Source organism: Malaclemys terrapin, chromosome 3 (genome assembly GCF_027887155.1).
Source record: "Malaclemys terrapin pileata isolate rMalTer1 chromosome 3, rMalTer1.hap1, whole genome shotgun sequence".
Lineage (NCBI taxonomy): Eukaryota > Metazoa > Chordata > Testudines > Emydidae > Malaclemys > Malaclemys terrapin.
This window is the reverse complement of record NC_071507.1, coordinates 143280474-143306100: the sequence shown is the minus strand read 5'-3', so window position 1 is coordinate 143306100 and position 25627 is coordinate 143280474. Positions and strand designations below refer to the sequence as shown.

Here is a 25627-nt window from a genome sequence, read left to right as displayed (position 1 = left end):
ACATCAGAGTAAGTGGGAAGACATGCATAGCATAGACACTTATCGCATAGACACAAAGTAGATAGCCACAAAATATAGTCTTTAGAGTCTATGAAAACCTCATTTAGCAAGAGTCCTTCACTATCTCCATTTTAATTAATTAATATCTCCATTTTACAAGTATGGTGTAACAGGTGCACAAGAGACGAAGTGGAATAGATCAAAATTACGGTAGTTTGGGTGATCTTTACTATGCACTTCCATATTTATTTTAAGTGTAGTCTTTATTTTGAAATTTCTGGGTAACATTTGTGGGTTTATCTGAGAGAACCTCAGTGCTTTTCTTAGGGCTCCCCCACTTCTTAAAATATTCCCAACTTCAGTTCCAGTTTAATGAACGTTCGTTGTTATTGTTGTTGTTTTTTGGGGCAGGGCGAGGTTGGTTAGGGTTTTTGTGCTTAGTATACACATTAGTCTGGATTATTGTATTTGAGAGATTTAAAGGCTTAATCCTTGGTGAAAAGAAAATTAAGTACTGGGGAAATGTTCAAGTTAATACATAGCTGTGTCAGTAACAGTATATGACTCCCTTGTTATGATTACTGGCATAATGTTGTAGAACAGTGAATTTACTGAACTATTCTGTACTCGGTTTTAGAAGCTACAATAATAGATCTCTTTTGTCCTGTTCACTGCAAACCTTGTTAAATTAGCTTATTTCTATCTCTGAAAATAAAAAAAAATCATCTACATTTGGAGTTAAGCTTAGTTTTTCTGTAAATGATACACAAATCTAGCTTTTCATAAGGAGTGGTAGCACAATTTTATATTTAGACATTTTGCTTTTTCAGGACTACAAAGAAGATTATTACCTTGTTTCGGGATCCCAGGTATATCTTCAAATGTAAGTGTCCTCAGTGAAGGTCTCCAGAATGCATAGGACTCCACTAAAGCTTCCAGTCCCATTCTAAATAGAACAAAAACACTACTATGTGAAAAGAATGATCTGTATTTGGCTTGTCACTTTTTGTAGCTAGTTCATCACTCAGTCTCACACACACAGTATGTTTCAGGAAAAAAAAATATTTTTAGAACAATGTTTCTCAGACTCTGGTCCATGGACCACCAGTGATCTGCCGTGAACGTGCTGGTGGTCGCAGAGAGCTGGCTGGTCCCATGGTGCTTGCTCTTCTTGTTTCCAGCTGCTAAATCACTTTTAAAAAACTGCTAGCAGTACCTTTAATAATTTCCTAATAGGACTTTTCCACAGAAGTCTGATTGCCAGAAGGACAATCTGCCATCTCACATTAGAAGGAAAGTGATCCATAAAACGACTTCTGTTAAAATGTGATTCAACGCTCTCCTTGACTTCAGAAAATTGTGCGTACAAGATGGGTGACTCATGGATGTGCTGCTCTTTTTGAGCCTGTTACTTGGCGCTATTGGGTAAAAAATATCTTTAGAAAAATAGCTTCAAGAGTTTTCTCTCAGCCTTTATAAGTTTTTGAATGACAAATAGAAATAATGGTCTAACCAGCCATCTCATTGGATGTGCCACATACATTTATATAAATCAATTTGATCTTATACCTATATACAGGTCATTCTTTTTGTGCCACGAATTTACAAACAAAGCTACTATGTCAGCACCCTGGTATAATTTTGCTGCTAGTTTTGATTGCTACACTCATAAGGCTTGTTAAGTGTCGACATCGAGCACATACCACAAACAAATGCTTGCCTTTGAACAGCAACACTCTGTAAACTGGAAATATGCAAATAGTCCGATTTGAGGCCATCCACATTCTCTTCTGATATTGCTTTTTTCACACTGCAGTTCCAGCAGGATCACAGATATGTTGCAGGAAACAGTTATAAAGTATTTATTAGCTGAACCTGGACTAAAACATAGCCTTCATTTTCTGCAGTAATGGTGACTTTTCACTTCTAGTTAAAGTGGAGATAAAAGCCACCTCCTGGAGGAGTGTAGCCAAGGCGATAATTTATACAAGATGCCTTCGAACAATTTCCACATTTTATCACCACCCTAATTTATGCTATTAAATGGCCAAGTTTATTTAACAAAACAGTTATGTTTTTCCTGAAGTATTTAAAGAAAAGAAATTTTGGTACCTTCCTGAGGAAAAGATTTTTATAGTGTCAAACCTAAGGCCTAACTGAAGAATGAAACTACTCTCAGCACATAAATTCTGTTTCACTTTGCAAAAGTACACAGGGTGCTTTTAAAGGGCAAGGCTACTGATCTTTATAAAGCAGCCTGTGAGACTGTAAATGACCTGAAAGGGAATATTTTTAATTAAACAGAATTGTTTTATGTAGTGTTACAGGGCAAGGTTATTGCAGCAAAATATACAATTAAAATGCATCCAAAAGGAGAATGCAATGACACCACAGTATTTTAACTTTCGGGACAGACTATAATGCCTGTATAAAAGACATACTATACAGTGCTGTAGAAAATAAAGCCTTTACATTTAGATTCTTCAAAGAAAAAAAACTTGCTGCAAAAAGAATTGAAAATATGAACCACATTCCCAAATGTATTTGGCCGTGCCCTTAGTGCGTGTAAGTCAGCATAGGACTATTGATTTCAATGGAGCTACATCAGTTTGTAGCAGCTGAGGATCTGGCCCCTTCTACAGTAAACTTCCCTATTGCAACAAAAGGGCATTTAGATTTGTATTTAAAGGCAGAATGAAACCATTTACAAAGAGGCCCTCTTCAGGCCCTCACAATGCCATCATGCTCTCCTTGTTCTGAACGACACTTTTCATTTAATGTCCACACAAAGAGAATTTAATTACAGTTTAAAACAAAAACAAAAACAACCAGGTCCCAATCCGAAAACAGGATCTGTGTGGCTGGGCCCCTGCAATCACACAGAACCTGAGGAAGGTCAATGGAGCTCTATCCATGCAAACCCAGTTGCAAGACTGGTCTCTAACTTATCCCCACCTTTGGATTTCAAAGTTTATCCCATCTTCCAAGGGAGTCTGTTGGAACATAAAGGGTGAAATCTGGCCCCAATGAAGTCAGTAGGAGTTTTGCTATTGATTGCAGTGGTATGAGGATTTTCTCCAAAGGCTTCTGTGCAGGGATTATTTATTTTGGGGTATTTGACACCCCCAAGAATACTGTGAGTGCTAAAGATATATCAAATATACCATCAGATGGTCATCGAAGGAGTTCAGAAGCACATAGGGTGAATTTCTCTCTCTAATTACATATATAGCATGGCATTCAGCAAATTTAATTTGCTTCTTCCTTAACTAACTCTATCTGGAAGTTAGTTGTTTACTCAATTCTAAGATAAAGGACTAAGTTCACCAAAGCTTTTCCAGACCTGAAGAAGAGCTCTGTACTGTCTCTCTCACCCACAGAAGTTAGTCCAATAAAAGATAGTACCTCACCCACCTTGTCTCTTTAATATCCAGGGACCAACATGGTAACAACAACACTGCAAACATAAGTTCGCAACTGGCATATTCAGGCACAACTTCCTTCTGCCAATGGAGTGGTGCCTATTTTGACCCAGCGCTGAGTTTGTCCAATTGTTTCTAATCAGGAAGACTCTTAATCCTTGACAGCAGCAGTGCTTGGTGTGAAAGTCTAAGATACTTTGTAGTAGATTCCTATCAGTCATCTCTCCCCTGGTATTATTAGTATTTATTATTAGTACTATCATAGCACTAGGGCTTCTGCCCTAGTCATGGCCCAGGACCCCACAGTGCTAGGTGTTGTAACGTTCATCTCCTCCTCTCCCAACATCATCCATTTAAAAAAAATACTAATTTGCTCTTCAAAAGTGAATCTGAGCTCTTCTGCGATTTGCTCTGAGCCCAAAATGATCTCCAATGCTTCACCCTTCTACTAAAATAAAAAGCTCAATAAACTGGCAGGCACACACTGAACATTTTTACCGACACAGTTTGTTCTCTTCTCTGGAAGGTCAGGTCATAAATACAGCACTTGTAGGAAACCAAATGCAAAGTGGTCACTGAAATTACTGCACCATGTGCAATACAATTAACTGCTTTCTTTTTCAGGTGGAAGGGTTTAGTATGCGATTCATAAAAGAATCACCATTCAGACAGTGTGCAAGTTTTCTTTTCATGTTCTATGTCAATAAGCTGCAGTGTATATTAGTACATGAATCAAGTTAAACAGTGAACCTTCAAGATTGTATACTAGTCCTTACATGCACAGAATTTAGGTTTAATTCTATAACTCTAGGGCTAGCACCGGGACACCTAGTTCTTACAAGCTTGAAAGGTCTGTAAGAACAGAAACCCCTTTTTGTGTGCATGGTAACCATTCTTTAACAAATTGATTTTGTCACTGCAGACAAACCCATTTTTCCAAAGCTTACCTGTTACGTCCAGAATCTCTAAATCCTTTGGCAAATGGATTCCTATCAATCTTCAATCGAGTGATCTGTAAAGATAATAAAATAAAGTGATGGCAAAACTTCTACCAATTCAGTTTAAGTGATATGCATAGCAAATATACTCACCAAACCTGAGCTGTCATTGGAATTTTCCATTTTAATTCTGTTTAAGAATTATAAAAATTCACGTGGATCTTTCTTCCCATTTGAATCTGCTTTTCTTTTTAACACAATAAATTAAGACCTAATCCCACAATCATTCTCTGCATACATCCCCCAAGGAAGTCAATGAGTGTTTATTTTACATCAAGGCTGGTTGGGATTCTTGAAAGAAATTGTCTGGAAAATGTTGCTTCTTCAACTAAGACAGTGCATAGCCTCCTTGTCTGTGACAGAGTTACATAAGATATATACAGGCAGAGAAGGAGATGTTGAATGAGAAAGATTTCTGTTAAGCAGCTATGCTCACATGTACATACTATAAACAAATGGAACACAAGAAAATAAAATATTTGTAATTTCTTTAAATCAACCAAATAGTTACCAAATAATGGTAGCTCATCAATCAGATGACTCTCCCCCTTTAAATGTATATTGCATCACTAAATCATTTTGCTTTCTATTTTCTGAAGAAAGTAGGCCATTAATAAGCACAAACTTTATATATACAAACATACACACAAACCAAAACATAATTGTGCTAAATTATTTAGAATGAATAAAACGTTACTATACTAAATATGATGTCATTGTGTGCTATACTTAGACAAAGTGACTAGTGCAGAAGAGTAGGAGTCGGGCAACCTGGGTTTTAATTTTGTCTCTGCAGTTCACTGTGTGAATTTGAATAGGTTGTTTATGGGCCAATCCTGCTCCTTTAAAAGTTAATGAAAGCTATGAATTACTAAATTAAAAACTAACTTCCCCTTTTACAACCTGGGGACATTAATACTTGAATAACATTGGAAAGTGTTTTGAAATCAGTGAGCGATAAGCACCTATGGAATTGTCAGAAGGGCCTATGTACCTATCTGCATTTTTAGGTAAACTATCTTTAAAAATCTGGCCTTCAGGCTATGTCTACACTACAGCCTATGTCAGCAAAATTTATGTCGCTCAGGGATGTGAATATTCCACCTCCCCAAGTGACATAAGTTCCACCAACATAAGCGCTAGTGTGCACAGTGCTATGTTGGTGGGAAAGTGTCTTCTGTTGGCATAGAGCATCTTAAACGGACATGCTGCAGCGGTGCAGCTGTGCCACTGCAGCGCTGTACGTGTAGACATGGACTTAGTTTCTTTGGCCCAGATCCTCATAGGTATTTAGGCACCCAACTCCCATGGGAATTGGATCTCAATCCCTATCTGTAAAACAGGGATAGAACTTCTTATGTCTTCTCTAGTTAAACTGCCAGAATTTCAGGTCAAGAACTATCCCTTACTCTGTACAGTGCCTTGCACACTGACACTCCTGTCTCAGTTGTGGCATCTACATGCTACAGTGATACAAAAAGCTATTAAATATTTAGAGTATTAGACAAATGCCTTATTACTAAGTGGTGAAATAAAAGTTTATCCTTTTCTTCTCTTGTACTTGTCTGACATATTCTGTAAAGCCAGTAAAATATTAACAAGAAAGCCAAAGTTACCTGTTGATTCTGGTATGCTGTTACAGTAGTGAAAACAGTTTCAGGAAAGGAAAATGCTTTGACGCCTTCTCCTGAAGGAATGGGCTTGACTGGAGACAGATCATCACCACAGTCTTTACGAATGACATGGACACGAGGCTGGTATTTGTGCATAGAATGAAGGATAATCTATACAAATGAAAACAAAGAAAAGGTAACATTTATTAGAAAGGATGCCCTGCTATTTCAATGCTAGTAGCATTTTGGAAAAAGATTATGGCATGTGTTGCTTATCATGCAATCTCCTGGAAATTAAGTTTTCTATAACTTATAATGGGTCTCATTACACTAATCTAATCGCTATGTACTTACAACATTGCCATCCCTAAACATTCAAAATTCATGAGTGAGGAACTCAAAAAATAATGAGTGGTGAATGCTGGCCTCACTGGAGTCAATAGGAATTTTGCCATAGACTTCAGTAGGAATGGATTTCACCATATGAGATTTAAAAAAATATCAATTTGCTTTCTGGATTTTGAAACTTTAAGAAAATATTGAAAATGCTTCAGGTATGGTGGTGGTGGATTTGGTTGGTAGGTTTTTCTGACCATAAAGGCTAGAAACATACTTTGTTGTGATTTTATTTAAAATGAAAGCTGAGATTCTCATGACTCCAAGAGCAGTGGCTTTAAGAAAACCACCAAATGTCACAATTGCAAATGTTAGCAACTGTGTATTTATAGTATGTAAACAGATACAAGGAGCATTACTTATGACGGAATAATAAATACACCCACCACAATATACACGTGTCAATTTAGGAAAAAGAACAATTCCCTTTACTAAGGATTTAGGCCCCGATCCTATAAAAATCTTATGAATATCATTGCCTCAAATTAAAGACATCCATAATCGTTTGTAGGATTGCGGTGGTATTTTTACATTTTGAAGGAGGCTTAAAACATAGATCTGTCCTTATGTTTTATTCCATTTCATTAAAGATAAACATACTTTTAATAAAGATTTCTTTTTTAAAAATCAGAAGCTTGGCAACTTTTGGAAGGTCTAATCAATAAATAAATCACCAGTCCCATAGCTACTGGCTTGCCGAAGCTTTAATCAAGATTCAAGAGCAACCTTTTTTAAATTTCCTGCTTCTTTAGCAGCCACAGAGTGCTTATGCAATCAGGCATCACAACATGGAGCCTTTAACTTCACCCAGCCTGAATAATGCCAAATACTATGAAACCTCATTTATCCAAATGAAATGGGGGACATTACATTAGCTTGGATAAACAAGGGTTGACTAGGCAGAGTACTTTTTAATACATTTAGTCCTGGTTGGGGGACACGATCCTGTTTTGGATAAGCAAAGTTTCTGGATAATCAAGGTTTTCATTATATTGCAACTGGGCTTTTTTGACAATGAAATCAGAAGAGCTCCAATAAATGACTTCAGACAGTCCCCTATGAATAGGGCCCTATCAAATTCTCAGCCATGAAAAACACGTCACAGACAATGAAATCTGGTCTCCCCCTGTGAAATCTGGTCTTTTATGTGCTTTTACCCTATACTATACAGATTTCACAGGGGGGGACCAGCGTTTCTCAAATTGGGGATCCTGCCCAAAAGGAAGTTGCAGTGGGGGGTCACCAGGTTATTTTAGGAGTGTTGCAGTATTGCCATCCTTACTTCTGTGCTGCCTTCAAAGCTTGACAACTAAAAAGCGGTGACTGTCGTCCGGGCACCCAGCTCTGAAGGCAGTGCCCCCCCATCAGCAACACAGAAATAAGTGTGGCAATACCATACCATGCCACCCTTACTTCTGCGTTGCTGCTTTCAGAGCTAGAGAGTTGGAGAGTGGCAGCTGCTGAGGGCCGAGATCTGCAAGCAGCAGCGCAGAAGTAAGGGTGGCAATACCATACCATGCCAACCTTACTTCTGTGCTGTGACTGGCAGTGGCTCTGCTTTCAGAGCTGGGCTCCCGGCCAGCAACTCTGAAGGCAGTACCGGCATCAGCCGCAGTGCAGAAGTAAGGGTAGCCATACCACAACCCACTCTACAATAACTTTGTGACCCCCCCCCCCACACACACACACACACAACTCCTTCTTGGGTCAGGATCCCTACAATTACCACACTGTGAAATTTCAGATTTAAATAGCAGAAATCATGAAATTTACAATTTTAAAAATCCTATGACTATGAAATTGACCAAAATGGACCGTGAATTTGGTAGGGCCCTACCTATGGTTATTCTAATTCAAGGTGACTTCCCCAGCTTCTATAGCCTCACACAGAGCAAAAGGCTATATACTGGCTTTGTTGAATTGAGTGTTTAAATATCTCTTCCAACAATCTTTCCAGAGTTTTTCTGTTGGAAAAATTTCTATAAAAGAAGAATTAGCAGGTGAATAACAGCAAAAGTATGATCTTGCATTCCTTGCACACCCTAAATACCTGATGATGTAAGAGAGTGATGGGTGCATTAAGAATGCAGGATCAAGCTAAAACTATACATTAACGCCCCAATTGCCCATTGCCCTGCACCTTGCCTCATCATTTACACCAGTATAATTGAATATAAATTGCTTTTCTACTATTCTGATTAGGCAGAAGTTAACACACACACACAGCCTTTGTACTGGGTTAAATACCTACACAAGGTGCAGGGCAATGGTGAAGTGGGCCCAAGACATTGCCAATTTAATAAGCAAATAACTAAATCACACCTCTCCCTGAAAATCTGTTACCCTCTATTGTTGTTAGTAATGCCATCACAGATTGATTAGAGAAAAAAATCCTCTATGTTTTCAGTTTGCTTCCTCTGTGCATTTAATAGCACTGAGTAGACCGGCTCTACTCCGTTGTCCCTGGAGAATCAGTCAGTTTCTCCTGTTTGTGTGGGTCTTTTAAAAAGCAGGAAACATGCAAAACACAAAAAATGGCCAAGGAATTAACATTATCTTGAACTTATTTTTTTAAGTTGGCTGCATACCTTTAAAAATTCATTACACAGCATGACCCAGTCAACGACACCCATCTCAGATGATTCCATTCTTTATTTAAGATAATTAAACTCAAATTGACAAGCAGATCAGTACCGTATTTGGGTTTAACAAAATATTGGTTCATTTCCTTTAGATCCAGGCCTTGGTCCACCCTGTGAATGGGAGTAAGGAAGTCCAAGGCAGGCAAGCCATTTCTGTGACTTGAAGAGTCCCAATCTCCCTCCCAGACTGCTCCAGGGACAGTGCAACAACCCAAACTGCAATTGCAAACTGACAGTCCAGCTCTTAGAAAGCAAGTTGGCTTTCCCACATTTTAATTTTACTTCCAGAATAGCTCATCTTAAATATTAATATCGCATTGTTAGGATTTTTTAAACAATGACTATGTTAATAGTTTGTTCACACTCTCTTCCCTTTTGCTCCTCCTTAGGCTCATTGTTCTTGGACTGATTACCCATGAAGGTTGTCAGGTTCCTGATCATCCTACATAAACAAATATTTTAATGGAACCATGAGAAGAGGCACAGTGGCCTGTGACGGCAGGTGGCTATCAGTGTACCATGGCATCATTTCTCTGGGGGTGCTATCATTTCTTGCAGCATTTAAGTTTTCATTTTAAATTACTTAAGTGTCTTCCCCTATAGTGGTGAGGATCTTGTTCTTAATGTGGAACGACACAAAGAACAAAACTACAGCACCGAAGAACAAACCTTGGCCCTATCAGTGACTACAGCTGGCCCTAAACACATGGGAAGCCACTGTTACTGCTCCACGGGCATGCACGCCATGCAGAAGGCCTTTGCTGCAACTCCCCTTTTCCATACAAAGTGACAGTGCCGGGCAACAGCTGATGGACGCACAGCCACACATGACATTTTTTGTAGCAGGGACTTTCTTTTTAAGGAGTGTTTATGGAATGCCTGCCACAATGCAGCCCAATGACGGGAGCCTTACGCATAACCAAAAGACAATCAAGAACACCAGCACAACAGGGGTCCTCCCCCCTTGCCCTGCAGCCTCGCGGCACAAGGAACCCAGCCACTTTTCTCCTAGCTGCCAGCTTCCTTTTCCCACATCTCGAAAACCAAGCCAAGCAACATGCAAAACACCTTTTTGACCCTTTGTGCAAAGCTCATTTATTCAGGCTTTGGAGGTGGGGAGAAACATTTGGGTCTATGACATGTGAACTGTCCCCTATCACCTTCACAAAACCTAGCAATGCAAATTTATATGTCAACATTTTCAACTTTTCACTGCAGGTAATTTTAACAAAAAATCTACAGCTACTCCGAACTTGTGAAGGTGGGCAGAGCAATGGCAATCTGATCCCTGCATTAGAGAGGGGAGAAAATAGACAAGTTTAATTCAATTTAGATACCACAGGTGGGACTCTATTTTGAACTAGGAGTTAAAACAAGCTACTCTCTATCAAAAGTAGTTAGTGGAAGAATGTCAAAAATATTGAATTTTTTCCCATTGAAATCTCAATAAAAAGGGTGTGAAAATTTCAACCAGTTCTAATCAAAGAGGATCGATCTTACCTGGGACCCTCTATTCCAGAGACTCCAGGGGAGAGGGGCTAGTATAAGAAAGAGGAAGTATGTATGTGTGATGAGTGCAACATGTTTATCTATCTGTGTCAGTCGTAAAATGAAGATTTCCTTTTCATCATCATAAAAATCTCTAATTAATGATACTGATGTCTTTGCAAGGGATGGCATTATAACCCAGTGTCTCAGTGGAGATTACTGCCCTGTATAATTTAAGATGCATTATCTTTTGAAAGCAGTCTGCAACAAATTAACTGGGTGACTCCCATTAAGTCCGCAAGCATCACATTGAAAATGTATCTTTATAAATTTCACCTGACCCTCCAGTTGTTCCACATGCAAAATTCACATGGGGATTCTACGTGCAAAACCACTTCAAGATCTGGTCCATGTGTCTGTTTATACAACATTACTATAAAAGTGGGAAGACAAGGACTCCCAATCAAAATGCTGATGACAACATTAGCACACCGGAATATTTACAGGAAGTGTTCAAACGGAAAGTGAGTGGCCCTAAAATATTAAGAAATGTAGCCATGTTCAGTTCTAAACAAAGGGCTAAAATTGGGGCAGGCACTGTTATTCTATACAGGGCCCTGGCCTCGCTGGCCATTCGGCACTTCCACAACATAAATGTTTACTAATAATACTAACTTGTCCTCAGTTCACATATGTAGCCCCAACTCACATGAATGTGAGTTACACATACAGCTTGAGGATAGTTGGACACCTGGGTTAGTATTTTAACATTCCCCTTAAAAATGTGTAACGTTGACTTTAGAGTATTTTACGTATTTACTTAGTGTCATTGATTAGTTGCAACAGCAAGCAACTTTGTGAAATGTGACTGGCCCTGCTGCCGGTGCCAGTAAGTTAGTACTACAGTGTTCATTAAGGGCCCCAATTCGTCTCATACTACTGTCATTCCATGGAGGTCAATGGAGTTACGTTGCTGAAGGATCAGAATCAAGCCCCAGAACACTATTGGAGAAACTTGTGTGTAAACTGGCCATACTTAGGTGTTTGGAAAGAGCAAAATCAACAGGGTATCCAAAATGGAGAACTAGACACATGTAAAATATGTTCAGAGGCAAAGGCTGAGGGCTAAATTCTGTCTCTCCTTACATGACCCTCAAGAAGTGAGTGGGGAGCAGAACTATAGAAGCCAAGTGGAGGTTCCTCCAAGCCATTCTGCCTGAGCAAAAGCATAAAATCCACCAAAATTAAGGGATGTGAGGAAAGAACATTCAGACCTTGAATATAAAAGATAATATGTTGGGATGTTGCATGGGCCTGACTGCTAGCTCTTCTTATCTAACACCCCTCTTCTTCACCACCACGCAGAGATAAGTGGGGCATTCCCACTTATATGAAACATCATTATTTCTTATATTCATCACCACAGCCATTTCAATTCTGCATTCCATGCTACTCAAAAAGAAACAATTGACCCATTGAGATAGACACGTCTCTGCTTTCTGTTTTTGCCTTTTCTGATAGCAGTGAGTGTTCGTAATTTCCCAGATTTTAGAAATATGAATTTTGCAACCAACCTTCTATTGTCTTTTTAAAACAAAAAAAAAACTTAAATTTCCATTTTTTCTTTTATTTTGGGAGTGGGGGGATGTTGTAGTTCTGAATCAGTTCAATGTGTCTTGAATCTCTGTAGAAAAATACTACTTGGCTAGCTTCCAAACTGAAACTTTAACAAATAAAGAGTGCTCCAGTAATTTTAAATTTCTCTGCACCATGAATAAGAATATGCTGCACACTCTGTGGATTTCAGCTCAGGGGGAAGAAAGCCTGAAATGTGGCCTTGCACAATATAGTATAGTATATACTTGCACTATATTGTGCAAGGCCAATATAACATATAGCATACAGTACAGTAAATACAGTAATTTGGCTCTTTGTCCATCTTCAGGATTAAATCTTGAGCCCCAGTCCTACAACTGATAGCACATGGGAAGACTGTTGTGTCCATGTGTAGCTTCACTGAAGTCAATGGTTACAACAATCTGCCTGAACGGTTGGCTCTGTCTACTCTTGGAGGTAGGGGTGTGATTCCCAGCTCACCTACACATACTCTCTATAGCTCTCACGGAACTAGCCCGCTAAAAACTATAGTGTAGCCATGGTAACATAGGGCAGCAGTGAGGGGTGGCATTGGCTAACTGCCTTGAGTTAAACAGGTCTGCACCTCATGAATACGTACTTGGGGCAGCTAGGTCAGGCTGTCGCTTGTTTCTGGCCAGGCTATCAACGCTATACTACTATTTTTAGCACACAGTGAGAGTATGTCTACACGAGCTGGGAATCACACTACTAACTGCAAGTGTAGACATAGCCTATCAGTTGTAGAATTGGAGTCTTCCAGAATTACAGCTCTCTTCGCTTTTTAAGCACTTCAATAAAATGTTGGTGCAACCCGTTCACATTAATTGCAGATACACAAGTAATCCCACTGAAACCCATGGAACTTCTCATGCTGAGTAACATTTATTCATTCCAGGATTGCAGAATCAGACCCCCCAGATCATAATCCACAGATAAAGAGTGTAAATATTGGGGGGAGGTGTTAAATCCTAAATAGAAATACTGTTAATTCAAAACCTTTTATGGACATATCTACAGTGAAACAGCAATCTAACTCCTGCAACATCTGACAATAACATACTATGAATCTTTCTTGCAACTGAGTGGGAAAAAATAGTTGCTCATACCTATGTAACATAAACAAAGGATAGGCAAAGAACTGAAAAAAGAGTGCAGAGATAAAGAACAGGGCTTACCACAGCAGAGTTATTGGACCAGATTTATCCCTAGTGCAAATCCATTATTTAATTAGTTATGAATTGGTCCCATCACTTTACTACCCCCTCCCATGTAGGGACATTCAGCGTGGGCTGTACTAATCCACCTGGAACCCTGATTTCACTGCTCCCTTACCCAACCTGGCTAGGTTACAGCTAGCTCAGTAAATCCACCCAAGCTGCAGTCACACCCTAAGATTGCAGTACAGACATACCCTACAGACACATATTTTCTTTAGAAAACATGGAGGTGCTTGAAGAATTTACAATTGGGACCAGGTTCTCGCACTATTCTGCAAGCAGCGGTCACATTGACTTCAATGGGAAAGGGGCACAGAAGAAAAGTGCTGATAGCTATATATAGCATCTTTGCATACAGTGCTAGGGGTATTCCATTTTATTCCTTTTCGTGACTGAGGAATCATCCTATTTAATAAGTCTGGCCACTTTAGAGTCAATGGAACCCACATCCGGTCTCCGACTTGTCACTCAAGTTCTTAAAACTCCAGACACTTTGAGTTCAATGTTCCCTTTGAAAGAAAGCCAACATTTGCCATTTATTACTGGATTTGTCAAAAGTAAAGACTTCATCCTGTCTAAAAACAATTCTTGTTTTTTAATTATTTCCTAAGGTGTCAAGTACAACTATTTTAGGGATTGTTGGAAAGACGCTGGCTTACATCTGTCATGTTTCAACAGTTTTCAAGAGAAAAGGAAATATGAATATAAACACATTTTGTCACATTAGATAATGTCATAACTAAACAATTCAGAGCTTGCAAACAGAACACTCATACTGCAGCAGTCTGCCAGCTTTTTCAGAAGTAATGAGCCTCAGCTGTGAAAGGGTCTTGCTTCATAAGGTATGTAATAAATCATTATCAGAGTGAACCCAGCTCCCATGTTGTTCATTTTGGAGTGCAATTATTAACACCTCATGGGATTTCACACAAATGTTTAGGTTAAAAAAAACAGCTAAATGTACTTTTTATTCTCATAAACTTATTACATATTACTAATATTTATTCTCACTACTTGTGAGTTTAAGCACACTTTTTTGATAAAAACTGAAATTGCAAGATAGATAGATATGGTGGTAAAATATAAAAGCAATTCTGTACTTTTACTTTAGTTCGTTCAGTCTTGCACAATTCTACTTACCCGGGGGCCTTATATTTTTGAGGGGCAAATACACTAGCATCCATTTTTAAAAAATCATCAATCAATTATCAAAGCAAAAGAACAAGCAGATTTTGTATGTGTGCTGGTCAATTTTTATGAAGCTTTGCAAGGCTGAGTTCATTCTTGTCAACAGAAGATACACGTCATAAAATTTTTACGTGATGACTGATGTGCTAGTTTGTAATATTGTAAGACACGGGATACTCACATGCCCTTGATCGTCCAGCTCGTTGTTTGTAAGTTTCAGTTTGTCAAAGCTGATCACTTGTCTCATCCAGGTCTCCCCTGAGGCGGGTGAATCAGGGTGAATATAAACACGAGGAGGTACTGGTGAATCAGCATTCCCGGCCACCATCCACTTCGAACTATGGTAAACATACCTATGAAAAGAAGCCCAACATCTGTCAGAATGAAATTGGAAATAATTCATCAGGATGATTTATATTGATATAGCAGGACTTCGTACATACAGCACCCGTCAATCTACAAATGTTGAGGGACAATAATTACAATGGATCTAGTCACAATATCCCAGAGAGAAGTGATCATTTTTCCAACAGAAAAAGAAAAAGAGGGAAAACACAACTTAAAAGAAGCCTATAAAAATAGCTAGGAAATTCAACTGCGATTTGAGAGATAAAGGGCAAATAATCAATATAAACAAAGTCACAGCATTTTGGGAAGCCTTCTCTCTCACCACTGTCAAGATGACCTTAATAGCTGCACTAACAAACACAGTAGTCTTCTTTGCTGCAAATAAAATGTTTAATTTACTTTCATTTCAACGTTCAATTTTCAGTTGCTGCAAACAACTGAGTTACAAAATATTAGCAAAAGTATCTACAATAGACAGGACCAAATTCTGCTCTCATTTAGAGCCTTATCCAACTCCCATTAAAGCCAGTTGCTGTCTTTCCACTGACCACCAGTTACGCTGGCATAGATCCATTGATCTCAATGGCATCACTCTGGATGGGCTCCAGTGTAACAGAGCAAAATCTGGCCCTTAATTTATACAATGACATAAACAACTCTTTACATGACTCACTTAGCATGTTGTTTCTAACATAAAACAGTCCACAAATAAAACTATTCCAGATACAACACATCTTGCGACAATGAAAAAGAGAATGAAATTAAAATGAGAGAATTTCTGTGAGAACCATATTGATCTTCTTGACAGTACCACAGAAATATTTAAATAAAAAACCCACATCCTATTATGTTTCTTTTTATATAAAAAAAAATAAACAAAGTCATTCTGCAGTAAAAGTATCTTATCCTTCAATAAAAATATCTTATTCTGAATTCAACTATTTTGCAGGACAATTATTTTTTTTTAAAACCCACTAATTAAAAACTGTGCAAATAATATGTCTGATAGGCATGCACTCTTCAGAAAAAAGAACAATTCCCTTAGCAAAAAAAATAAACAGTTTGATTTAATTTTAAGAAATGTCTTTCAACACTTTCACCTGGTATGTCTCTTTGTACGGGTCTCCTCTTTAAGAGAAAAAAGAATATGCAACATTACAATAGTGGAAACAAAATTATTCATTACAAATATGTATGGATGTAAATCATATCAAGCCATCAATTATGAAATGATATGTACTTTCTTGTGATTCCTTCCGATGGAGAAATATCCTCTATCTAAATCATACAGTTTGTTATTTCTTTTAATATTTTTATCTGACTTATTATTATTTTTAATTTGTGAATGAATTAGATTTAATATTTTCTTTACCTATTTTAAGGTGTGAACATTACAAACTGTACTTCATTAAATTTATTTAAAATATTTAAAAACAATACCTAACTTTTCAGATAAGGCTTAATTTTGCTAAGTTTAAATGTAAATTATCCTCAGCTGACACCATTTCAGTTAAAGTTTCATCATTTACTTCAAGGGGAGTAGGATTGGGCCCAGTGTACAACTGTTAAAGTATCTCTTTGGTGTTCAGATGTTCAGGGCAGACAGTTTGTAAAGTATCAAGCACAGTAATGGGACTAAAATAATAATCAGTATAAAAGAATACATCCACTGCATCAGAGCCTTGCTTATAGAAAAGTGAAATCAGGTAAAAGTAACACCACCATTTACCAGGAAGATAAAGTAAACATAATACTAAATTCTTAACAAAAATATGTGTGTGCCAACCATGAAATTACTGCATTTTATATATGATAACATGAGCTGAATTTGTTGTTGTTGTTTTTTAAATTAATAGTCAGCAGTGCAGACAGCAAGGACTATAATAATACATATATATTTAAAATGAAAGAGACACATTCATTGTTAAAACTACTAATATTTAATATGAATTTCCTCATTTGAATATCAGAATTTTTAACTCTATTCAAGTCCTGACATAAAGATTGCTGTTCATAAAGATCTGAAACTACATGCTCACAGTACTGTGTAAATTTACATTTCTGTTATGCCCAGTTGACAAAGTCTTAATTTGGACCCAAATCAGAATAAAGATTTTCCATTTTAATTGAACTGCTCTAGCCCAGAGAAAACCTGATTCAGTTTGTTATGACATAATCCCAAAAACAAACAAACAAAAAAACCCCACCAGACAACCACTATATGAATTGTTCTCAGTGTTTATATTGTCACCTTGCTGAAAATATCTCTGTAAACAAAACTAAAATTGTCATAAATGTGCCTGTGGAAGGAGGAAATTACAGTTAATGATTTTAGTTACACAAGAAATGTAGTTCAGACTCAGTGTTGGTATGGTGAGAAAAAAGTATTCCTTGAGAGTAAGTCTGTTCAACTTGATCTTCTTTCCCTATATTAAAATTTCATAGTTCTACAATTAAACCTATGGCAAACAGATTTACTGAATTGTTCTAACAATGGGTTGAAATAACCAAAATGATAATATGTAAGGGCACAATCCTGCTCCCACTGAACCACTTGGTAAAAATTTTCTCTTGACTCTAATGACAAATAAGGTCAGGCCCTTGATTCATAAAGTTTCTAAACGTGCTAATAGTAATTATTGTGGGCCTAAACCTGCAAACATTCCATCAGACCAGTAGTCCAATAGGCATAGGACTACTTGCTTAGCCCAGGACTGCCCTGGTAAGAGTTCACATAAATGTGACTCTTCTTTGAAGTGTTAAAGAAATAATTAGCATAACTGGTCATTCATTAATAAATATATTCTTTAAAATATGAAGTTTTATAGACAGAAATGCCACTAATTCATTCAAATAAAAATCACTAAAGATACCTACCTGCTATCCCTTTTTAATCTGAACCAATAACACAAGGAGCAGCATTTATCATAAATCCATTTGAACCATAATTCAAGAACATTTGTTAGAACATATAAGTTTAATATTTATTTATTTATAGGAAATAACTACAAAGTGACACAAAGTGGAGGTATGTAGACGTGGACTAGGAACAAAATACATTAAAAATTTCTCTTTGCTGGGGCTAAATTGCAATCTGTAAAAGCGAAAAAACTGACTGCTAAACTATTGAACATAAGCCTAATGTAGAAAGCACTTCAATAAAAACTGCAGTTGTTCTTGCATACTTGGCACAACAACTTATTTTTATGCACCAAGATGAAAATAGAAATTTGGAAGAGCGTAACACTCTACCTTCTGTTGATATATATTTGATTAATATTCTCTGCCAACAGCCGTATCTGTATGGTTTGCATCACAAGCTTTGAGTTTTACAATTACTATACCTGTATCTTTTGTTATCCACTGGCACAACGTCCATGGCAATGTAATATTGCTGATGTGGGTCTAAACCTGAGATCTTCACTCTCATTGCGGGGAACATCCGCCTGAACATAGAAAAAGGGAGGTCATTTTAATATGAAACGGATTTGGGAACAGTTGTACAGCAAAGTAACCAGTTTGTGAGTACCCCCTCCCTAATACAGAGAAGTCTTTAAGAATCTTTTTTGATCATTATGGCCACATAACCACGAAATGGTCTATTTGATAGGTCACAACAGATTTTTAAAGTGCATTTTTGCTGAACAATGCTTCATATGTTTTGTGATACATTTTGAGAGTACAAATATCACCATTTCATTTCAACTTTATTGTTAAATAGTAAGTCATTTTGTTTTGAGATTTTATTTACTAGACATATATTACATGAGATGCGCAAGTAACAGTTCTTATCAAGCAAGATCACAACCTGCAGAAACTTAAATTGTCAGATAAGTACTGACAGCAGCAAAGGGTATGTCACTTACATATCAGCAAATTATACCATTAAAGACATGGTGATATAAATATAAAACAAGGATGCAGTTATAAAACTCAATGTGCCATGCTAGAACCAAACAATATGTTCCTTATTCAGAAGGGACTTACGGTTTTCAACATACTAAAGGTGAAGTCCATGAGTTGTTCTATGTTTGAAAGGTATAGTAAAACATCTTTATTGAAAGCAGAAACCAAAGTACGAAGTATGTTTATAAATAAGTTCATAATTTAGATCATTAGGTGTCCAAAAGTGGAATAGTTAACTAATGTGGAGATTTTAGATAAAAAAAATTATGTCTCAATTCAGTGTGTGTTTGACACTTGCCTTTTAGATGAAAAGTTCATTCTGAAGGGCAAAAATAAGAAACTTTACAATGACTAGTTGATTGCATATTAATAAAATATTTTTTCTTATTACATAAATCCAAATGCCATCCAAATTAAATTCTGTGTTTTCTGTGGTTCTAAACAATTAGCAAAATTAAAATTGTAGAAGGAAAAAATATATGTTATTTCTATAATTTCTAAATAAAAAGCAGGGTGAAACTGTCTTGGCTAACTCGCTCTTACTGTTATTTCAGTGCACCTGTAAGATAAAAAAGGAAAATCTTTGACTGGACCCTCAAGACAAATGTTGCTTTGTGCTAGTTAAGACTGCATTTCAATCATTAATAAAGCCTTGCTGAAAATGGAGAAGGTAGCATATGGATTCAATCAAATATGTTTTTGTAATTTCTAATACGTTCAGATATTTTTATACTGGCCAGGTTTTTGCCATGTGTATCCATTGGAAAGAGGGGGGGAAAGTTTATTCTAGAAGAATACAACATTCATAGACTTCATCCTAATGAACAGGAAACCTAAAACTCCACATGTTCCTGTGCCTATCTAAAATTATTGTGATCTACGTAGCTCATAAATCAATTTGCTTTATCCACTTTGATGTATTTGCAGATTTTAGACTGTGCATGTCATCTGTATAGTTATTATAAATTAGCTGTCCAAAACAGCATAAAAAAATCTGGCTTCTGCAGCATCAGATTTTGTATTTGATTAACATGAATGAACAAAGCGATATTATGAGACAATGTGTTTATCCACCTGAAGGCGAGCATAGCATAAATCAGGTGGGCAGTTAGGATATCCTGTCTCATTTGTACTCAGTCTGATCTTCCTTTATCAATGGACTTCGGAATTAATTTTAGCCATATTAACCGCCTTAGAAACTCCAGCTTTCCCTAGTTCCAAGAAACAACAGGGGTACCAAGAAAAAGAAAAATGTGCCTGTCCTGCAACTGTAAACTGGACCACAGACTAGAAGTTAATAAGCCAGTTTATACTATTCATATGTTGTATTTATGAGTGTGGGGTGGAAATGACTAACAAACTATTGCTTTCTTCGGGGATCCGTGCACTAACGCGCTGCCTGCGGGAAAATGGGCCTCAACTCTTCAGTTTTCCCATCGCGATTTGATCGTGATGTGGTAGTGCCGTCTGAATTCGATTACTGCTAAGCAACTTCTCCCTCCGCGGTACTGCTGCGCCCACCCAGCGGTGCGGAACCTGAGTGCTGGCTTTCTGCGTCTCTCCTGCGGTGCAGCAGAACAGCCCGGCGCAAAGGGTACCTTTGCCCTAGTGCATTTGCCCCAGAAGGGGGAACTAGATAAGTGCGCGCAGCGCCTTTTTACCTTCCTGCCTTGGTGATGATCATCTCGGTGCCGATCTCATGGAAGCGCTTCCACAGCTCGGCTCCCTGCAGATCTACCCGGGGCGCTTGCGGGGTTGGCGGAGGGGAACCGGCCCTAGACCCCTTGGGGGAGCCGCCGGGCGACACTGGCGGGGACCCTCCTAGGAAACTCTCCTCGCAGCTGCCTGGAATGAGAGCCGGGCGGAAGGGAAGCAGAGGAGAGTGTCAGGCAGAGAGCAGCAGGGCCCGGGATCTCCGCGGCTCCCAGGGACTTTGGAGCGCCTCGCTCTTCCATGGACGGAGAAGAGCCCGGGGAAGGGCTGCTGGGTCCAGCCCTTGTCCCAAAAACAACAGAGAAAAAGCAAGTCAAAAGTCTCCCCACGCCACCCAATGCAGCGAGAGGAGAGGCAACGAGAGGCCTGGAGCATCTCCCGGGCCTTTGCAAGACGCCCGCACTCTCCCGGCCCAGCGCGCGTCCTTCCCAGCGTTTACACACAGCGCGGTCATAGCTCTCGGGGCCGAGGCCCTCCTGGCCCTCCCGTGGCGGGGGCCCAGCGCAGAGCTACGCGGCCTGTGCAAGTGCGGGGTGAAAAATCAGCCGCGATCACGTGCAGAGTTTGGCCCTGGAGTTCAAAGCTGATAACAGACGCCGGAGGGGTGTCTTTTAAACAGCAACCATACCCCCATCTCAGACAGGGCTCTCCGTGCGACCTGGCAGCACAGCGTCAGCGCTAAGCACCAGCATGCAGCAAACCCCTGGCACCGAGAACACATCGGGCTGATTGTTTTCCTGGTGCTGCTGGGGCAGAGCGAGCCAGGCCATTTGCGCTGCTTTTTGCGGGCTTGCGGGAAACGAATTAGCGTCGCAACGTTAACTTCGTTGGACATTTGATTTCAGCTCTGCAGAGTTTGCCCTTCTTTGGCATATTAATGCACCGATTTTTTTAACTGACACGAATCCCCGTTGTTCCTCGCCTCGGCTCTTTCACGTCTAGTATTAGGGTTAGGGTGTTGTTAGCCTGAAATGCAGTTGTCAAAAATACCAGGGAAAGGAACTTTTAAATTAACATGATCGCCCCGCACCAGGCCCTTGGTTTCCCCGAATGCCTGGAGAAGGTTAATTAACACATCTCCGCTCTGACAGATATTTTACTACCAGCTCATTGGCGGGCGGGATTTTTGCCTCACGGTGTTAAAGAGAAAAAATAATCAGGGGAGGAAAGTGTTGGATCCGGAGCCAAGCCGGGTTCAAAGGGGAAGAGGAGAGAGGAAAGAAACTTGAAAAGCTGTCAGAAGCGTGAGCCTCCAAAACAGCAAGAGGGCGAAGCCAGCAGTGACTGACCCGGCGCAGGAGGGTTTACACCAAGCAAAGATGAGCCACGCCGGGGTTCGGCTCTGGGACAGAATCGGCCCCCGCCCCTTCTCAGTGTGCCCGGTGTGGGGGGCCAGCGGCTGCTTTGACAGCTTGCGCGGGGTGGGCAGGTTTGTCCCGGCCCCGCTACAGCGCCCAGCGCGGTGGGATGGGAGCGGGGAGGAGACTCACCGGCGGGTCCCCGGACGCTGCAGCTCAGCTCCAGCTCGCCGCAGCTCCTGCCAGGCGCCGACACTGCCCCAGCGTGGGGCTGCAACGGGGCGCTTTCGGCGCCCTCGCTGGAGCCCTTTTCGCAGCCGCTGCCCGCTTCTTCCGCCGACGCCGCCGCCGGCTCCTCCTCGCCGCCCAGCTTGCGCCGCTTCGGCTGCTTGTACTGCTGCTTCTCGGCTCCGATCAGCGCCTCTACGGAGAAGGCGTGAGCCTTGAGACTCATCGCGGTGCCGGGCGAGGGTCGCCGCTTCTCTGCCATGCCCGGCGCGCACACCTCCCCGCCCTAGACCCCGCTCATAGACACGCAACGGGCCCCTGGCCAAAGCCGCGCCGCGCTGCGGCGCCCGGCCTGAGCGGAGTCTCGCTCCCTGCCGCCCTCCCGATCCCCCAGGCGAGGGGCGCGGGGTTCTCCTCGCCCTGCTTTTGCAATGCCAGGGATCAGCCAAGTTTGTCTAAACTAGTCCCGTTTGCAGAGGCGCTGTTCCTCCCTCCTCCTCCGAGCTCTGCCTCGTCTGACGGGCCAGGCAGGACTGACATGGGGAACAAACGCTCTGCGGACACAAATTAGGGCTTGTAATTGAAATTTGTTGCCTTGATCTGTCAGCACTTCCAAGCAGGAGACCGGTGGGAAAGAACTCGCTCATTAGTGTCAATAAAGTGACTGGGGCTGGGCGGAGCCAGGGGGATTCTGTCAATCAAACCATGTGCGGGCCAATCAGAAATTGGGGATTATCTCGAGCCCGGTCCTTCTTCCTTACAAGGTTATAAAAGTGCAGGGTATGGGGGAACCCAACGTGTTGCTCTGTGACTCCAGAATTCACCCCCTTCGTTCTCCCTCCGGGCGTGTCAGTCACAGCCCCGCCTCTCCTTCCCGCGTGGAAGGTGCGAGGCTCCTTCACTTGATCGTGACAGCAGCATAGACCAGAATTCAATAGATAAAAATAGGTTCGTGCCCCTCCCCCGTTACACGCCCATCAAATTAACTCTGGGTAAAGAGTATTCATTAAAAATAGGGAAACGTTGCTTTTCTCAAGCTTGCAAAGTTTCCTCCTGGGAACACAGGCAAGCCTCAGAGGGGACTCAGATTTGCATACATGCAGAATAAGAGTATGGAACTACATCCAGGTTTATTAGCGTGGCAGAGTTTTTTGTTCTTCTTTTACCTTTCCGGTCAGGAGCTTTTAGGTCTATGGTTGTGGCTGTACCTGAGTTAGACTTGAAACTCCCCTCAAGGAATGTCATTTGAAATGTACAAAGCTACCCCGTGGATTTAAGTGCCTGTTGCATTCCCTTTCTACTGTAGTTCTTCGGGGGAGCAATCGGGTTTAAAAATAAATAATTAACATAAATAACGGTTGTGAACTATTGCTGCTCTGAAAATGGATTGTCTTATTCTACAGCGAGGAAGGATGGTACTTAGAGATTCACTGAATTGTTATTAAAACAGGGGTCAGTGTGAATTTAAGCACAAATCCTCGAAGCCCCCGTTAGAATAATCGATTGTAAACTGAAGCTAAAAAGAAAAAAAGGAAATTCAGCGAAGCCTTGTCTGAGCACTGACATATCCGGCCGCAGTAACTTTAATAATAATCATATTCAGGTGCGGACGAGGGAAGGGATCGTTTTGTCTTTTTTCCCATGAACAAAATATCAAACGCTACAGAGCTGAAGCCAGTATTATTATGCTCTTTGCTTTCCCAAGCAAGTCAAAGAAACTGCTCGCCTACCCTTTACTTTACAACACAGCGTTCCAGTACGTTTCCACTGTCGTATCAAAGTGCTTCATATCATTAAATAGAAGAAAAACACATCTTACGTAATGAATATTAAGGTTTTATATAAGAGCGATCACGGATTTAGGGCACTGTTTTAAACAATCGTATCCATGTTCTGTAATTGTATGACTACATTAACGTTCTGCGTCATGTATGTTCTTACAGCTATTGTTTGAACTGTTAAGTAGCAAATCTCATAGATTCTAAAGGTCCAGATAACAGGACTTTAAAAACCACTAAAATGTAAATCCATCTGTAACCTCAGTAACGAGTGGGCTGAACCCCCGGAATTTGGGGAAAGGGGAAGGACTGCCTAGTACATATTTTAGTGCTAAAGTAGCCTTTCGAGTAAATTTAACAATGTTTAAACTTTAGAAATGCGTTAACGGTATGAAAATGTAGATGTCTGAGACACATTTCATGAATCAAACAAGCAGAGGCACTATCCAGCCCCTTGGAGAAGATAGTAACTTGTCTTAAAGCAAGTCATTAGTGGGAAAATCCCCCTCCACTTGATGTCATTTTGAATCTATAGGATAATGTAAAATGTCTAGGTGTCAGTCACTGAACAGTGCTGTGGAGTTAGTTTATCTTTACATTCAATCTGGGATCTATTAACTGTTCCGTGGTCTAAAATCTGTTTGCTCTGCCTATTCCAAGTGTGATTGAATCTGAAGAAAATCAGATGTGCAGAGTGGATGAAAGTGCTAAGCTAAAGAATCTTTCAAGAGTTTAAACGCCATCAAGATGGAAATTAGGCCAATATATACAGAGGAAGGGAATGGATCTGTGCATGCGGCGGCTGCGGGGATCTCTCTGTATTTAGGACCCTGCCCGCGGATCACCAAGGCCCCTTTCCCATCTGCAGATATCTCACCAGGGCATCTGCCTATTCGCAGGGATCTGAAATGGCAGGACTCACACGGGCACCCACCGAGGAAGCTACGAGCCATCCGCCGGACTCTGATCGGGAGGTACTTTCCAATTCATCATCTCCCTTATCGGCAGGCCCCATCTCAGGGATCAGGTACTGACCTACCAACGTATATACCGAAATGTTTCCACCCACCAACCGTTACCGTTTGGAGATCGGGAGCCTGCCCGCTGGGTTTTCCTGGCAAACTTTGCAGAATGTCATATCGGGTCTGGTGAGAATAACAGACGAGGGCAATACACAATAAACATACAATCACCGGGGCTGGGTTTAAAATTTGTCTGTCGATCTCAATGTTTATGGGGAAAAAAAATTTAAACAGGCGAGAGCCGAGGTAACTTCTGCAGAAAGCTGTGCCACGGGGTATGCTATGGGGAATGCTAGGGCTTAATACTACAATAACTTTCCAGAAATGTGCTAAACTAATCCAAACAGTCGCCAGTTTAAATGGCTACAACAATCCCCAATAAAAACGTCTGTTCTGTATTCCCAATAATAATACTAGGTCTGTTAAAGGAGCCTGGTATGGTATGCACTACACGGGGACCGGATTTAGAAGAATAAACGGGACATAGTTCAAAACGAACCAATCAAAACCAACCAGTTACAGATGGCATACGGATACTTTAGAAAACCGGGAGTTATTAACATAAAGGTTCCTGATCAACCCCAATTCCTGTTTCGTTCTTCTGGGGCTAAATCATTGTCCTTTACCAGAGAGGAGTCTAACGTTTAGAGATGCGGAACGGCTGCAGTGTACGTACACTCCTGAAATGGTTATTACTCTGACCCTGAGTACGTTCACATCAGGTCTATACAA

The 25627-nt window shown here is 40.3% G+C and overlaps 1 protein-coding gene across 1 annotated transcript in view; it reads right to left on the bottom strand.

The window, feature by feature from the left end:
- The window catches only part of TBX18 (T-box transcription factor 18), a 29586-nt gene extending 6880 nt beyond the window's left edge, over positions 1–22706 (bottom strand). The window contains exons 1-7 of the mRNA XM_054021264.1: positions 22060–22706; positions 20518–20701; positions 18295–18396; positions 14784–14955; positions 6037–6204; positions 4370–4434; positions 852–946 (exon numbers count right to left, since the gene is read on the bottom strand). Coding sequence (XP_053877239.1) covers positions 852–946; positions 4370–4434; positions 6037–6204; positions 14784–14955; positions 18295–18396; positions 20518–20701; positions 22060–22357 — 1084 coding nt within the window. The 5' untranslated portion in view covers positions 22358–22706. The remainder of the gene's footprint in view (positions 1–851; positions 947–4369; positions 4435–6036; positions 6205–14783; positions 14956–18294; positions 18397–20517; positions 20702–22059) is intronic.
- Between the last annotated feature and the right edge of the window lie 2921 nt (positions 22707–25627).